The sequence below is a fragment of the Rhinoderma darwinii genome, chromosome 3 (genome assembly GCF_050947455.1).
Source record: "Rhinoderma darwinii isolate aRhiDar2 chromosome 3, aRhiDar2.hap1, whole genome shotgun sequence".
In the NCBI taxonomy this organism is placed as follows: domain Eukaryota; kingdom Metazoa; phylum Chordata; class Amphibia; order Anura; family Rhinodermatidae; genus Rhinoderma; species Rhinoderma darwinii.
The window spans coordinates 300,032,587-300,050,906 of NC_134689.1; the positions used below are offsets into that span (position 1 = coordinate 300,032,587).

General features: G+C 39.9%; 1 protein-coding gene and 1 long non-coding RNA gene across 2 annotated transcripts in view; one reads left to right on the forward strand and one right to left on the reverse strand.

Moving 5' to 3' along the window:
• The window catches only part of FES (FES proto-oncogene, tyrosine kinase), a 126,350-nt gene that overhangs the window by 84,974 nt on the left and 23,056 nt on the right, over nucleotides 1-18,320 (forward strand). Inside the window, exons 6-12 of the mRNA XM_075858121.1 lie at nucleotides 417-554; nucleotides 1,228-1,347; nucleotides 3,430-3,546; nucleotides 4,877-5,063; nucleotides 5,986-6,063; nucleotides 12,766-12,975; nucleotides 15,037-15,159. Coding sequence (XP_075714236.1) covers nucleotides 417-554; nucleotides 1,228-1,347; nucleotides 3,430-3,546; nucleotides 4,877-5,063; nucleotides 5,986-6,063; nucleotides 12,766-12,975; nucleotides 15,037-15,159 — 973 coding nt within the window. The remainder of the gene's footprint in view (nucleotides 1-416; nucleotides 555-1,227; nucleotides 1,348-3,429; nucleotides 3,547-4,876; nucleotides 5,064-5,985; nucleotides 6,064-12,765; nucleotides 12,976-15,036; nucleotides 15,160-18,320) is intronic.
• On the reverse strand, nucleotides 173-12,823 carry LOC142749731 (uncharacterized). Its single transcript, XR_012882446.1, has 3 exons — nucleotides 12,746-12,823; nucleotides 2,386-2,526; nucleotides 173-361 (listed from the first exon to the last, which is right to left on the reverse strand). It is a non-coding gene; the product is annotated as an uncharacterized LOC142749731 (long non-coding RNA).

Here is an 18,320-nt window from a genome sequence, read left to right on the forward strand (position 1 = left end):
TGAACGCAGCAGATGTTACCATATAAAAGCCTCATATGCAAAAGTTTTAATGCTCCATTTGGGCTGGGGTCAACTTTCTGAGTAGATCCTGGACCAGTTGGCGGACATATGAAAGGTGTTCTATGGGTTTTACACAATTGATAGAACTGGAGGAGAACATAGAAATGGATTTTATTACTTTAAGTCAAGATAAAATCTGGCTATAGCAAAAGCATGGGGGTGCTTCTTAGTGATGAGTTCTCAGAAGGCTTCATCTGAAATTACTTCATGTTGCTGCTCTTTATGGAATAACAACTTCTCTTGTTGTTGAGGTTTTAGTGAAGCGTCACAGGTCACAGGCTGCTCTACCTGTATACATATGCTATAAAAGCAGAAATGTCGGTGTGTTATTTTATCTTCTTTCTTCTGTTCTTTAGAAAAGACATCATGCAAGAATACCACAAAATCACAAGTCTTGTACAAGAGGAAATCGCAGCTTTTCACCAGGAGATTAATAATGCAATAGTAAACATTAATCCATACAGAGAGTATGAGTGCTTCATCCAGATGAACAGGTATAGAAATCAGAATACCTTCTCATAGAACTTGATACTGTGTTCCCTAGAATCCTTTTATGTCATTTAAGCCTTATTATTATATAATGAAATGTTATACAACTTTGGAATATATTGTTTGCTTCAATTCCTTTTTCTCACAATTTGTAAAATCTCTGAAAGCTGTTAGTGAATGGAAACTTTCTCATTTACATGCCAGAGGATTAAAACCTGTTTATAAAGAATGAATTTTGGGGTGTTTTTTTTTTGTCAATTGTATTTGTATATGTATGTACAGTATTAGGTGGAAATACGCTATTTAGTTACATAAGGTGGTCAACTCTGGGTTCTTAAAATGATTTTCTTGGAATATACTTTGATGTTTTATTCTTAGTGTGATTGGTGGGGTCCGACCGCTGGAACCACCGCCGAACAGAGCAAAGATGCCTTGCTGTGCCAGGCACAGCTACTGTGAATGCCATAGGTGGGTTTCCCTGCAGTCATACACCCACCAATGAGCAAGCATTTTAGTTTATCTATAACAAGAGTAGAGACTGAGAAAAAATTATTTAAGTGAGATTTATAGAAGAAGAAAAAAACCCAGTTAGATTTTACACAGGTCCTGCTGTAGTGCAAGTTACTTTGTTTAAAGGGTTTTTTGAAGTCTCTTAAATTGACATATGTTGTGTAACAGGTCATCAGCGAGCCTACCGCCCATGGTAACCTTTGATACAAGTTTACTAGAGGAGACTGACAATCTCGAGGAAGAGGAACTTCAGCTAAATGATCTGACCATAGAGAATGTTCAGCATACGTATGTATGGCTGGGTTTTGTGTTGGTGTGTCTGGGTCTGTGCAGGATGTATATCCATGTAGCTATAATGTTTCTTTGTTTCTGTGTGTATAAGGATAATTAATTCAGGCTAATAGAAATTTCAAGATTAAAAATTGCAATGTCAAATACACAATAAATATCTGTTCACAAAACATAATTCTGCTCTGTGGCACATGGAAATGTTAGCAGTGCCACGATATTGTCTGGGATGGAGGTTGGTGTGTCAGTACATAAAAGTCAAATAACAAATATAACATTCTACTTTCCTTCACAATGCAACCAGTACTGTATCTATATGTACCACTCTTTAGAATATATTGTTTGTCTTCTACTCAGAGGCATAGCTAGGGGTTTAGCACAGGGGGGCAAAACATATCTGAGTGCCCCCCCCCCCCTAACGCATGTTTACAACTGATGAGGCGCATTCTAATTATATACCAGCTATCATCCCTGTATATAACCCCATCATCCCTGTATATACCAGCCATCATCCCTGTATATAACCCCTATCATCTCTATTTATACCAGCCTGGCTAGTATATACAGGTAAGATGGGGGTTATAAACAGGGATAATGGCTGGTATATACAGGGATGATGGGGGTTATGTACAGTGATGATGGGGGTTATATAAGGGGATGATAACTGGTATACACAGGGATGATGGGGGTTAATGCTGGGATGATGGCTGGACTACCCCTCAACTCTGTATATGTCTACCCATCATCCCTGTATATGTCTACCCATCATCCCTGTATATAACAACCATAATCCCTCTATATAACAACCATCTTCCCTGTATATAAACCCCATCATCCCTGTATATACTAGCCAGGCTACCCCTGCCGTATAGGTTTGTACAGTGTAAAACTACTGCTCCCAGCACGACCCGAACAATGGTAAGGATATGCTGGGAGTTGCTGTTTCACAAAAAAAAATCATACCACCCTCACTGCAGATCATGCAGTGACTGCAGTACTGATTAAAGGCAGAATAAACATTTACATTAAGTGACTCACCGGTGATGTCTTTTTAGATTTCAGTTGTTCTTTTTCTCTTTCCTCTCCATCTTGTCCAGATCTCTATGACTTCTCCCGGCCACAGCCCATTTCTGCAGTTTGTCACTCAGAGGTCTTCAGCTTCCCACTTTTCAAACATTTCTGCACATATAAATGAAGAGATAATTCTCATGGTGCCACACATTAAGCACCTAAATATAATAGCGCCATACACTGCACCTCTAATTATAAAAGCACAATACACTGTGTCCCATACACACACAGTGCTCCCTGTAGATAGTGCCCCCCATAGATCCCCCTGTAGCTAGTACCTACATATAGCTCCCTGTAGATAGTGACCCACATATAGCCCCCTGTAGATAGTGCCCCACATATAGCCCCCTGTAGAAAGCGCTCTACATAGAGCCACCCCCGTAGATAGCGCTCTACATATAGCCCCCCTGTAGATAGTGTCCCACATATAGCACCCCCTGTATATAGTGCCCCACATATAACCCCCCTGTAGATCGTGCCATACATATAGCCCCCCCTGTAGATAATGTCCCACATATAGCCTCCCCTATAGATTGTGTCCTACGTATAGCTCCCCCCTGTAGATAATGCCACTCACACTTTTTAAGTGAAAAAAAAAAAACTCTACATACTCACCTTGATCCCGTCCCCGCGCCGTCCTGTCTCATGAGCAGGTCTGCTGGGGCTGAACGATGCTTGTGTCGTTGACGGGCGCTGATTGGCAGTGTAGAATGACTTGCCCCGCCAATTAGCGCCTTTCAACAATAGAATCGGTGCGATGATGTCATCATCGCGCCACTAGCGTCGTTGAAAGGCGCTGATTGGCAGGGCAGAATGGCTTCCCCCGTCAATCAGCACCTTTCAACAACGGAAGCGATGTGATGACGTCATTGTGCCGTTAGCGTCGTCGAAAAGTGCTGATTGGCAGGGCAGAATGACTTGCCCTGCCAATCAGCATCTTTCAACAACGGAAGTGCTAGCGTCGACATGTGGAATATGTATGTATGTGTATTATTACTGTCCTTTTTATAGGTTGACGTCCATTGAAGAGGAACTTGTGGTGGTTACAGAAACAGTTAATATTAAACAAGAAGTCATGAAACAGCTAAAAACTGAAATTGCGAGTGAAGAAAGAAGCAAAGTAGACCAGTAAGGAACATCTTGAGTCTTGCAAACAATATTGTTACATAGACAAGCTATGGATAATGAGGAAGCCTCAATGTTAATTTTTAAGACAATAGTGGGAATTTATTAATACTGGTGTTTTATATTCTAGTCTTAATAGGAAACAAGCTAGAGTGAGATCCAACAACTTCATTAAGCCCTGATTCACAGAAATGCTGCGCATCTCGGACATGAAAACCTGCTGTTTCAACGGCCGTCCCACGGACATTTAACACGTTCGTGTGAATCAGACCTAAGAGACGCAAACCTCTTAATAAATTTGTTGCATCTTTCCCTTTAAAGGCTATGTAAGACTTTGAACACTTTTTTTTAAAAACAAGGTATCATATTATGTGAAACAACTTTGTAATTGGTTGTTATTAAAACAGTTTTTTTACTTCTTTAGATACCGCTTCTATGTATTCTAAATACATAGAAGCCGTATCTTGCGCTCAAGCCCGAATTCGTCGGGTCTGCATGACTGATGGCTTCGGTGACAGCTGGTCCTGCGTGTCCCTGACACGCAGGATCCATCTATTATCGATCATATCTAAGTTCTGTGATCAATAACAGGTGGATCTTGTGTGTCCGGGACACGCAGGTCCCGCTGTCACCGACGGATTTGAGTTTGTGCGCATGATACAGCTTCTATGTATCCAGGATAGATAGAAGCTGTATCTCAAAAAGTAAAAAAAGAAAAAACAATTACAACGTTTTTTAAAATAATATGATACCTTGTTTTATTAAAGAAAAAAAAGTGTTCAAAGGTTTACATAGCCTTTCAGTTTGTGGCAGTTATGACCATGGTTAAATCACAGAATTCTCTTTCGGGCTCGGACTACACAGGCGTTGTATGCTGTATTTGCATATTGACAGCATGTTTTAACACAGTAGTCCTAATGGGTGTGATGTGGGTGAAGCACAACCTGACTATTTCTAGGAGCTGTAATTTGCTTTACTTTAAGTGACAGTATTAAAGCACCCTACAGAAAATAATGGAGTCAAATGTGATTGTGATATAAGGCCATTTATAGCACAAGACTGTCATTTTCCAATGCTAAAAGTTGTAATGTTGCTTATGCTCAAGAACTTCTTACCCTATAACCTAGTGTTAATGATAGACTGCCCAGATATAATTGGCAGGATTGCCCGTCAGTATGCCTGGTCTACCAATCAATATAAATGTATATATTGGTGTATCTTCCATCTGAAATTAGAAAATCTAGCTGATGTCTATTTTTTGCTTTCTATGCCAAGATATAATTGGTAACAATATTAAAAAAGCATTGTTCATTGTTTCATTTATCCACAACAGAATTACTCTCCTGGCCAAATGTCAGTCTCTTCAGGATGCCATTTTGCAATATAACATGTCGCTGTGTAGCAAGGTCAAGTTGCAGGGTCAGAAAGACAAGCTGAAAAAGAAGATGAGTGAACTTGGAGACAGAGATCCTCCTCCAGCACTTCAGCTGCAGGATGATGGACAATCTATTTGCTCATTTGTGAGTTTTCCGTATGCATGTTTCATAAAAAAAACAAAAACTAAAAAAAAAAAACAGAACATAACTACTGAGTGCTAAATTTACCAAAAAATCAGAACAAAACTTCTGAGTGCTAAATTTACCAAAAAATCAGAACAAAACTACTGAGTGCTAAATTGACAAAAAAAAAAACAGAACAAAATTAAAAGTGTCGATTTACCAAAACCTGCAAATATGTCAGCAGAATGCAAATTGCTGTTTACGGGAGCCTGTTTTGTTTATAGTTGTAAAAAGTCTAAGCTGGACATACACATGAGATAGCTGTTGGCTGGTAGCTAAATATTTGGGCTCTCCCCCGTGAACATGCTCACGTGGCTTAGTAGAGTAAGCCACCCTCTCCCAACATCTATCTGTCAATGGACTGTTGGGAGGACCCCATACACATCAGCTCATCTACCAACTTAAAGGGGTTATTCTTACGACAACAACCCCTGTATATATGTCCTATTAAGGCATTTGGACGCCATAGAGTTGTCCCCTTTTGCTCTGTAAGTGTCTATCGCTTTGGCGGACCCAGTGCAACCATGCAGTCCATGGGCAGCCATTCATTTTAAAGGCCACTGTGTAATTCTACATTTCCCAATGCGATCAGCTGTTATCGCAAAAGGTTAAGAAGGGTTTGTTTTCGTGAGACAACCGCTTTAACCAAAGGCCAACCTATAATTTTATTTGATACTAAGCTGGAGCCTCACTTTAAATCCTATAATTTTGTAACACCTATACCTTTTAATAGTGTTTTTGCATTTTGTAAATGTTTGTTCCACCACAAATCCTGGAAACCTCCTTGTTAAAGATCTCTTGATAAACTGTAATGTTTTCTAATTTACCTGATGTAATACTAAATTGTTGGATGTGAGCAAGAAATTGTTTTATTTTCTTCAAGGACAGGGAGAGTGGTATAAATCAAACCCTGGAAAATATAAAGAATCACATTTCTGGGATTTTTCGACCAAAGATTTCTGTGAGTAATGATTTTTTTAATTTTTTTGCTTTTAGAAATTACAAATTGAACACATAGTCCCCGCACAGATCAGTACCTCAGAAGATATCCTGCACAGAAGAGTATATAATGTTCTGCTCCATTTCTACTAACAGAATTCTGGACTATAGGAAAAAAATTTCATGATACATTTGTAAACCCAGATAAAACGCATAGTAAGGCCTCATTTACACGAGCGTGTGCGTTTTGCGCGCGCAAAAAACGCTGCGTTTTGCGCGCGCAAAAGGCACTTGGCAGCTCCGTGTGTCATCTGTGTATGATGCGCGGCTGCGTGATTTTCGCGCAGCCGCCATCATAGAGATGAGGCTAGTCGACGCCCGTCACTGTCCAAGGTGCTGAAAGAGCTATCTGATCGGCAGTAACTCTTTCAGCACCCTCGACAGTGAATGCCGAACACAATATACACCAACCTGTGAATAAAAAAAGACTTTCATACTTACCAAGAACTTCCTGCTTCCCCCAGTCCGGGCTCCCGGCCGTTGCCTTGGTGACGCGTCCCTCTCTTGTCATCCGGCCCCACCTCCCAGGATGACGCCGCAGTCCATGAGACCGCTGCAGCCTGTGATTGGCTGCAGCCTGTGCTTGGCCTGTGATTGGCTGCAGCTGTCACTTGGACTGAACTGTCATCCCGGGAGGTCGGACCGGAGTTATCGGTAAGTCAGAACGTCTTTTTTTTTTTACAGGTTCATGGATTTTCGGAGCGGAAGTCACTGTCCATGGTGCTGAACCAGTTTAACGCTTTCAGCACCGTGGACAGTGACTGTCTCCTGACGTCGCGTACCCGAACATTTTTTACCGGTTTCGGTCAAAACGAGTTTGGCCGAACCCGGTGAAGTTCGGTGCGCTCATCTCGAATTTGACACTCCGTTTGGATGTTTGTAAACAGAAAAGCACGTGGTGCTTTTCTGTTTACATTCAGGAGTTTGACAGCTCTTGCGCGAATCACGCAGTTCGCACGGAAGTGCTTCCGTGCGGCATGCGTGGTTTTCACGCACCCATTGACTTCAATGGGTGCGTGAGTGCGCGAAAAACGCACGATTATAGAACATGTCGTGAGTTTTTTTCTGCGCACACGCGCTGAGCGCAATTCACGCATCGTCTAAACTGCCCCATTGACTAATATAGGTGCGTACGACATGCGTGCAAAGCACGCGCGTCGCACGCGCGTATATTACGTTCGTGTAAATGAGGCCTAAGTCTTATTACTTGGGTCATAAGCATTTATAAAGAACAACTCCTGTAACTATAAAAGACTTTCAGTGTCGGACTGGGAGGGCCGCCATGGGAAGTCAATATTGTGTCAGAACCTGAACCCACCACAATATGTTGGAAATGTAAATGACAATATAAAATCACCATTCAAAATATAACAAATTATTTATTTTATGCTATTGTTATCATTGTTGCAATTTAAATATGTTTAAGGTATTCCCATCATGCACATTTATAGCATATCCACAGGATCAACGGCCACATTCTAAAGATAGGTCCGTCTATCAAACATTTATGGCACATCATGTGGATATGTCATAAATGTCTGAGATGGGAAAACCAAATTGCAACAATGATAACAATAGCAGAAAATAAATAATTTGTTATATTTTTGAATGCATTTACATGTTTTCCAGGAACAGCTCTACACCTGTCCAAAGCGAGAATCGATCTAAAGGGGGTTTTACACAGGACGATTAGGGTATGTTCACACGGCCTATTTTCAGCCGTTTTTCGGGATGTAAACGACTGATGCATAAAAAACGGCTGAAAATCAGAGGCGGTTTTCCCTTCAAAACAGCTCCATATTCTACAGCCATTTTTTGTGAAGCGTGTGAACATACCGTTATCGGGCAGATGAGCGTTAATATAACGCTCATTGCCAATAATTGCCCTGTGTAAAAAGGGCAGCAATCAGCAGATGAACGAGCAAACAGCTCGATCATCTGCTGGTTGTATCGTTTTAAAAAAGTAAAGATTATCATTGTCGGCAGCACATATTCCTGTGTAAACAGGGAGACGCGCTGCCGACATGATAATAATGTATGGGGATGAGTGATCGGAGTAACCATCCTTAGCTCCGTGTGACAGGAGCAAACGAGCGCCGATCAACAATGTCTCGTTGATCTGCACCGGTCTATTGTCCGCCGGTGTAAAAGCCCTTTTACTTAGCAGCTCTCGACTCAGGGTCACAGAGTGGAAAGCTGTTAAGTAAGAGCGTCTCTCGCTTTTACAGATCCATTGTGTCCATGTTTTACATGGTTGGCCATATCATTTGAATAGCTGCATGTAATATTACATTCTCTTACCAGCGGCCACAGGGGGAAATGTATAGCTGGACAAAACTTCCTCTGGTGATTTACAACATATCGGCGGTTGTTCCATGAGCTTAACCCACAGGGATCAGCTGATCATAGGGGAGGCTGTTTTTTAGCAATAGTATTTTCTAATAAAAGTGTATATTTACCAAAATCAGTTTTATTGTTTATTGAATGTTGGATTTTTGGATATTTTTAAGCACACTGCCTAAATAATAATCAATTATCTTTGCACGTATTGTTTGTGCATGTAGTTTATGGTGTCCAGTTTCATTGATGTGACTGTTCTTTCATAGCTGCATATAAGCTACTCAAGCTTTATTTTATAGTTTGGGGCTTTCCCTCTACCATCCAACATGTAATGCTACTCATGCTTTTGGCAGTCATTGTATAGTTTTCTAAGACTAGTATTTCTAGGTAATCCAAGGCAATTTCCTCTCAAGGCAATTTCCTAATTTTTCTATCTCCTGACAGCTATTTATCCCTTCCTGTAGGGTTGTGGATGAACAAACTCCAAAGCAGAAGTGGTTTAACATAATTTTAGTGTTAACTTGTTGCTTAGTCATTCATTGTTATTCTGCATTGTGCAGTTGGAATGCCCAGCAGAGCAGATAAAATGTATTTGATTAGACTTTTGCGTGTTTAAATATTATTTGGTCATAAAATGGTAGATGAACAGAGGGGCATAAGCCTGCCAGGATAAACAGACAACATAGATTTTTATCTTGTGCAGTTCTAGTTGGTTATTAATTAATTTAAACAATTTTCTTCTAGTTCAAATGGGGGTATACTTAGTCTAAATGAACCTCTAAGGTTATGTTGACACAGGACGGATACGCTTCGTAAAAGCCCTGTGTGCCGCAGAGAATTCCAGCCGAAAAATCAAAAACAAATTGTGGTGCAGTTTTAAGACTAGAATGTCTGCTGCGGAAAACTGTACCTAAAAAACAAAACAAAAGATTCCTACTGACAAAGCCATGGCGACGCGTTCCTCCGCCATCCTGCAGCCCGGTCTCCTGGGATGATGTTTCATCCCATGTGACCACTGCAGCCTGTGATTGACTGCAGCAGGCACATGGGATGAAACGTCATCCCAGGAGGCCGTCCTGGACGAAGAAACACAAAATTCTGGGTAAGTATAAGATGAATTTTTTTCTGAGTTCGTTTTTTGCAGCGGAATCGCTGCTTTTCTACTGCAACAAAAAACACAACTTCTGCTATTTATTGCGTGTTTTACCTCCCATTGATTTCAATGGGGAAAACCAGCAACAAATAAGCAGCGTTTACCAAATACAATAGTAAAAAGTAGAAAAAAATCCACGCCACTCAACATTCAGTAGAATTTTCATTCAATGTTGCGGCAGGCAAACAAAGGCAGTATGGATGTGGATCGCAAGCCAACGGCCGTTTCGCGTATACCCACGCTTTGTCAAGGCCTTTACACAAATACAATTGACATGCTGTGGATTAAAAACATGCACCGCAGGTCAATTTCTGAGACGTTTTTCCGCTCTACATTTACGCAGCACATGAATGAGATTTGTTCAAATCTCATCCACTTTGCTGCTACTGTATTATCCTGCGGATTATACCACGGAAAATCAGCAGTATTTACGCTACTTGTGAACTGACCTTTAGGCCCTGTTCACACTGAGTTTTTTTTGCAGCCATAAAATTCTGCCTCAAAATTCTGTTTGGAATTTTGAGGCAGATTTTGATCTGCCTGCATGACGTTTGCCACGTTTTTCGCGGTGTTTTTCACAGCGTTTTTTGCTCGCGCCCATTGAGCGCCACTGGCAAAGACACAGCTAAATACACTTTCTCTGCCTTCCATTGATGTCAATGGGAGGTCAGAGACCTAAACGTCCGAAGATAGGGCATGTCGCTCGCCGGAAAAAGCACCTCTGCCTCCCATTGATATCAATGGGAGGTATTTTCGGACGTTTTTTGGCGCATTTTCTGACGCGTTTTTCCGCGTCAATAAATGTGACAAAAAAACTCTGTGTGAACTGAGCCTTTACGTCCATGATCTATGCCTGCAGCAAATCACTTAGAAAGGTTTGCTAGACTTCAGCCCAAACAAAATCTGCAGCACATATTGGCTTAAAGAGGTATTCCAGTCCCTAAAAATGTATGGCATATCCTCAGGATAGGCCATTAATAGCTGATCGGTCGGGGTCCGACTCCTGGGACCCCTGCCGATCAGCTGTTTTGAAGTGGGTGGAGCTCTCATACGAGCGCTGCTTCCCCTTCATTTCTACTTGCTCACTGTGAATTATTGACACAGATGTAGCGGCGATTCACAGTATTTCAGCCTCACATTCACTTCAATGTGAGAAGGCTGCAACACTGTGAATCGCCGCTACATGTGTGTTGACGATTCACAGTGAGAAAGTAGAAATGAAGGAGAAGCAGCGATCGTATGCACCCCCTTCAAAACAGCTGATCGGCGGGTGTCCCAGGAGTCCGACCAATCAGCTATTGATAGCCTATCCTGAGAATAGGCCATCAGTTTTTAGGGACTGGAAAACCCCTTCAAGAGAGCATGCATATTGCTGATTTAGGATCTTTATTACCCTGAAAAAGCAATATTCTCCAATTAAATTTTAGTTTATCGTGAGACAATGAAGTAGATATGGTACTTAAAATGTGGAACTGAAAAATTGTTATTTACCAAGGGTGTAAATTGAGGAAGGAGCAAGTATATGTAAGAAAGAAAATTTGCATGGTAATAAGAATAGTGATAGTAAAAAAAACAAGCGCTCCATCTAGTCCATGTTTTTTTGTTAATGGTTTTGTCTGTAATATATATTATTTATTAATCTATATTTATTCATCTATATTTTGTCTAAAGCTTGCCATACGCATGAGATAAGTCAGTCAACCCCGCGATCTAATCAGGAGGCAACGCAGGACTTTTGAAGTGGGGTTTCAAAGTGTTTTGGTGCCTACAAAAGAGATAGTAAAATGTCCCTGATTATATGGACTTTCTAAATAAATGACATCATACACTTTTACATCGGGTGGCTTGGGGGTTAGTAATAGTAGTCTTCTTATACTCTAGGTGAATTAGAGTGGTTTAGCGGTTAATACCTAAAACTTTTTGTGGTTTAGGGTGAATAAGGGGTTAATATTGATATACATTTTACATGCTGGTTATGGGTTAATATCTAATAGTACTGGAGATCTACAGTGGATTCCGTTTTTGCTGCATGCAGCACTAATCTGTGATGGAAGCTCCAATTACAGCCTTTGATGCAGATGTGAATAGAGTCTAAGTGGTGGTTTTTGGCATCAAAGTGTACCTATAATGTCATTTAAATGGTCACTAAGTTTTTAACAAACGTTGCATAAATCAATAGTACAAGCGAATATAAGAAACATTGTAATATATCTAGATAAAAATTCCTCTTTACTGCTTTTTCCGTCTCCTTTTAATACGGAGACTTGAGACTATCAGCTTATAAGTCTATGAGGGGGGAGGGGAAGGAAGGAGCAGAGTGAGAGACAGAGAGACACACACAGATGCTTCAGCAGCTTCTTAGTAAGAGCGCTAAACCCAGTGCTGGATTCACAGCTACATTACTGCTGCTGCTTCTATATATGTGATAGATAGAGATAGGGGAGCAGGATTTTCTGTGTACAGTGTATAGAAAACATGATAGCAGTTAGGCTTCACCCACTAGCTCAGAGAAAACTGAAAATTAGAGATAGCGCCTGAAATCCACCCTAATTGTGCCCCTGCTCATGTATCTAGTGGCCTGCTGACGTTGGATTTCAATATTCCCTATCCCTGGTTTCTTTTCAATTATTGCATCATTATATCATTGTCTCGGCATCCAGATCCCCCACTGATCAAAACTTCTGAGATGTCTCTCTATCATATCAAAAGTTTTTTGTTTTTTTTAAAGTACAGTTACTCTTTAAACCTTCCTATAAGCCCACCCCTAAGGTACAGAACTACAAACACACAAAACCATTTTTACTGCTTTGGGCCCTACCAACTCCCGTACACCTAAAATCTCCCTGTTAGGTTAGGTGTTCGACCCCTCTGTACACCTAACATCTCCCTATTTACCTCCAGTCCCTGGTACCCAAATTGCTTTTGGTCTTAAAGACATTTGGGCTTAGGTAGTAGATGTATATTAGTGAATTGCTGATCATGTAATACCCTAATTTAAGGTTAACCAAAATTGAATTTTCTTTTAATGTTGTGTTAAAGTGTATTTTAGTGTGTATTTGTAAATTTTACTTCCTTATGACTACTTTTGTTATTATTAACATAAAAATTGATTATTAAATGAATAAGGGGTAGAAGTGATCATAATACTTACATTTCTTTAATTCTGTACAGCTGCCACCACTTTTACAATTGGTTCCAGAAGTCCAGAAGCCGCTTAGTCAACAGAACTGGTACCATGGTGCCATTCCACGAACCGAGGTCCTAGGTTTACTAACAAACAATGGTGATTTCCTTGTTCGTGAAAGCCAAGGGAAACAAGAATATGTACTGTCTGTACTGTGGGATGCTCAGCCGAGGCATTTCATCATTCAGTGTATAGATGTAAGTCTCTAGGTTTATTCATCATGTGATAGATAATACACTATATAGCGCACTGTGACATTCCACAAGGATTCTTTAACCCTTTCACTTTTTTTCTTGATCTCCGAGGTGATGGAAGCAGCTCTGTTGTAATGTAATGTTACCAGAGCACATTGTTCTTGGTTTTCTTAATAAGTAATCATTAAGGGGAAAAATCAGCTCTTTGCCAAATTAATGGACTTTAACATGCGATTAGAAATAACTAACTAGTCATAGTAGTATCCTGTAGTATCCCATAGTAGTATCCACAAGAAATGTCATGAATGTCAGATAGATGCGGGTGCCACCTCTGGGACCCACACCTATCTCTAGAACGGGGTCCCCTAACCCCGTTCTAGCTTTTTGTGCTCCCGCTGCCTCCCGGACACTTACTGATTACGTGGTCGGGAGTTACGGAAACAGCGTAACTCGCTGAGCTATGCTGTTTCCGTACTTCCCATAGTCGTGAATGGCAGTTACGGAAGCAGCATAGCATGCGAGCTACCCTGTTTCCGTAACTACTTTTCAGTTCTATCGGAGTTAAGGAAACAGGGAAGCTCAGAGAGTTATGCTGTTTCCGCAACTCCCGACCATGTAATCAGTAAGTGGCCGGGAGGCAGCGGGAGCACAAAAAGCTAGAACAGGGTTTAGGGGACTTCGTTCTAGATATAGGTGCAGGTCCCAGAGGAGGGACCCGCATCTATCTGACATTTATGACATATCCTGTGGATAACATAAATGTCTCTGATGGGAAAACCCCTTTAACAAAGAAGGACATCTGCGCAGCTACATTCCTTATTATAAGGTGTAATTACATTAAACTGCTGAAGAAACTCAAAGTCATCATCCATTTATGAAATCGGTTAACTATCGGTAAATTCTCCACTGTTCGTGCAACAAATTGCCTTTAATTCACCATACAATTTTCTTTAGTTTATTTGATAATCCAGCATCCTCTCCAGGCCCATTGATGCTAGGGAATTTTACTGTTTTGTTTTTTTACTGTAATTAATGTAAATATTAATGTACTTGGGGTATTCCCATCTATGACATATTTACTGGATATGCTACGAACGTCCGATAGATGCGGGTCCCACCCTTGTCACCTGTCCTACCTTCTGCCGCTGAAGTTGGGCTCCATAACTCCCATTCACTTCTATTTAATTACCAGAAACAGCATAGCAAAACACGCTGTGGATATGTAAAAAATTTTAGAGATGGGAATACCCCGTTAAGTAATGAACACTAGAATTTAGCTATTATGCTTGACCTATGAATGTCACATAGTTGTACCACTTTACAAATCACTAGTCAGACCACACATGGAATATTGTGTGATATTTTGGGCAACAGTGTAGAGCTTGAGCAGTTTCAAATGCTGGCAACCAAAGTAATAAATTGAATGGGTGAACTACAGTACATAGAAAGATTATTGAAATTGTGGTTATTTCGTTTTAAGAAAAGATGTCTGATTGGTGACCCAATAACTATGTATAAATATATCAAAGGTCAATACAGAGATCTCTGTAGTGATCTATTTACACCCAGAACTGTAACTATAACAAGGGGGCATCCTCTACGTATAGAGGAAAGAAGGTTTCTACACAAACATAGAAGAGGATTCTCTACTGTAAGAGCAGGGAGACTTTGGAACACTCTGCCACAGGATGTTGTAATTGATAATTCACTGAAAGAGTTTGAAAGGGGCCTTCATGCCCTTCTTGGGTGTAATAATATAAAATTTTATTACTAGATTACTAGAGATAGGTGGTTGATCCAGGGATTTATTCTGATTGCCATATTGAAGTCGGCAAGGATTTTTTCCCCTAAGATAAGAAAAATTATCTTCTGCCTCATGGGGGTTTTGCATTTCTCTGGATAAAGATTGCTCAATAATGGACTGAACTGAATGGACTTCTGTCCTTTTTCAGTCTTGCATACTATTTTGCTATGTTTTTAATATCTTAGTTTTATACAGTTAGTATAAATTGTCTATACCATATTAAAGAAAGTATTGTCTTTTTCTCTTTCATTTTCAAAAAGAATCTCTACAGACTGGAGGGAGAAGCATTTCCTACTATCCCATTGCTAATTGACTATTTTCTGAAGACTAAGCAAATTGTCACCAAGAAGAGTGGTGTTATATTAAGTAAAGCCATTGTGAAGGTAATGTGAAATAAATAATTTACACAATATCTGCGCATATATATATATATATACACACATATATATGCATATACATGTATAAATGTGCGTATATATATATATATATATATATATATATATATATAACTACATGTGTGTGTGTGTGTATATATATATATATATATATATATATATATATGTCTTTAGATACAATATCAGCTTCAATTGGCATGTTGTAAAGTTTGTATGAATTGCAGAGTGTAACTGTATGTCACACCTCATTCAGTATAGTCTAGCTGGATAGAGTACTATGGGAATAAAGGTATCCTCAGACCATTCATTTTGAAACAGTGATGAGTAATATTTTGTTATGAGTGCAGTAGTAAAATAAGATTTCTCAGTACATGAACAGTTTGCTGGAAAAGGATTATCTCAATAAGATAACTTCTGTTAATATGGGTCCCCCTCTATGCAATGTAGTGTAGGGCTATAGGAAAAAGTGGCCTTCACTCAGGAGGACATGGCCAAGCCACACAATACCACAGTGTCCGCTGCAGGGGAAATGTGTGGCCGTTGAAACTTCTCTCGGCGTTAACATGTGATCGTTAGGGGCAGGGGTGTACATACTATACAGGCAGACTAGATATCTGCTCTGGGCCCTATGGAGAACGGGGAACCCAGCTCAGGTTGGTCTCATCCTGTTCCCAATGGGTGATGAGAACTTAAACAAAGCTACACTTCTCCATGGGCACTGTAATGTTAGCAAATAAAGGGGAAGAACAGTGAAAGGGTCATTCTGCCCTTTTATCCGAGAAGGGATGGTATGGGGACTAACAAGGGCCATCTACTTTATGTTTCATATGAAATACACATCGTAGTGTGAAAAAGCTCTAAAGCAGGATCCCATTAAGATGTTAGATATGGGGCCCTCTCTATTTTATGTAAGCCTCTGGCCAGCAGTCTCAAAAATTGGACTTGTGGCAGTCAGATGAATACCGAAGCGGCTTCTTTTTAAAATGAGTTTGTTTTTTTGAAATAGCCACCTGTAATGGAAAACTTCAGTTTTGGGCAAACTTTGCTCATAATGAAAAAAAAAAATAGGAATAAAACAATTTTGTAATATATGGTAGCATTTTCTCCTTTCAGTCCTTTTTGGTCATCTAGGTCCATGGGGCTCACAGCAAAAAAACAAAAACAACTGGTATCATCATGCTGATGACTCCACCCAATAAAAGGAACAACTGACAACAGCATCATTGCGTCATTGCTTCTTTCTTTTAGCTCTGCTCATGCTGAAGTCACTTATCATTGATGTGTACTTGAATGTGTGCAATTTTTACTGACCTCCTATCTGGTGGTTGTTGTAGACTTTTTTCTTTTTACTCTACAGCCATGACTTTCTGCCATCTACATGGACTGTATATTCTAGGCACTATGTATAGTATAATAACGTAAAAATAGATGTGCCTTGCTGATGTCACAAGGAGTAACTGTCTTAAAAATTGTATCCGCCTAAAATAACAAGAGCCATTTTCCTATTACTTTTTCGTTTACATTCTAATTTTCCCCTACAGCCTTTTTAAATTGTACCCGGGCATTCATGCGATCCATCATACTTTACCAGTTATACCGTAGTAACAGCTGTTTTCTCTATTAACTGTTTACCTATAATGAAAATATATATTTACCTCAAGTTCTCTAGCTGTTGCTCAATTTTCCAATGGATCTATTAATACAGAGAATCATGGAATCTGCTTCAATTGTTATTTCATATTGACTTAATATTGTTAGATTCACTTGTTCCATTTTACTGACAGCTGCTAGATCCTTTAACAAATGGCCATAGAGCTCGGAAATGTCTCATTGTGCTTTAATATGGGTGAGATCACTTTCTTTTTACAACTGTGTTTCACATCACCAGGCTGGATATGTAACAAAAATGTATTGGTAGCAAGGGAATATCTTCAAATGATTTGTAGACATGCAGACGTGATTAAATGTGAACTGTGTTTTACTTGTGGGTGAGACAGATCAGCTTTAGTGCGCTGGATTTAGTACAGAAATATTTAGTCATGGTTCTGATTAACATTTTAAGATGTTTTTTTTACAGTTCAGTCACAAAATATGAATCCTAAAATATTCGTTTGTGAAATGTTAAATATTGAAGCGTTATAGCCTGACAGCTAAGATTCTTATAGAGATAGCACTGCTGTGCTCCTATAGATCAGAAGGCCCTATGGGCCCATGCAAGTGCCGAGATGCAGATGCGATGGCAACTTCTAAATTACCTATTGCTCTTAATCTGGTTGATCCAGTGGAAGGGGAAAACACTTAAGTGTACCCTAATGCCAAAACAAAAAAAGTCTCACCTGCCGTGTTTGCACCATTCAGTAATACTGTTCTTCTGACATCTAATTACGGGCATCCAGTATAGTGAGTGTCTCAGTCTACCACCTCCCCCATAGTGCCACTGCTGGGAAGAGGTAGTCTGAAATCAAGCCACACAAATAAATATATTTTTTAAGAATTTTTCCTTGTAACTGAGGTTCTCCATGCGCCTTATCAATTATCCACATTTTCTAACTCCATGTCATACTTTCTATTAACTCATGCCCAGAACTGAACTCCATTTGTCTGCATTAAAATAGAAGCAAGAAATAAATAAGATAATAATGAACTATCAGGATGTCAGTCTAATTTAGGCTAAATCTTTGTTTAACCCCAGCTTAACTATAGGGTCCTTCAATGGAATTGTAAAATTAGAAACTTGCTGTGTCATAAATTATTTACCGAACTTTACCCTTATTTCGTTTTGTAACACAACTAGCATTTTAAGATGATACGAGATAACTGTTAAATGTTTCTTGTGAAGTAAAGGCCCTCTTACACGGCCAATTTTGTCCGGTGCAATGGGGACGAGCAGTCGTTTACACAGGGAGATGTGCTGCCGACAACCATAATATTTCAGGTTTAAAATGATACGATCAGTGGATGAACGAGCTCGGATGTTTGCTCGTTCATCTGCTGATCGCTGCCCTGTTTACACAGGACAATTATCAGCAACGAGCGTTCTATGAACACTCGTCTGCCCAATAATTGCCCAGTGTAAAACCCCCTGTACTCAGCTTTCCCCCATGATAAGAAGTCATATGCTATCATTATTCATTAATGTCATTAAGCTA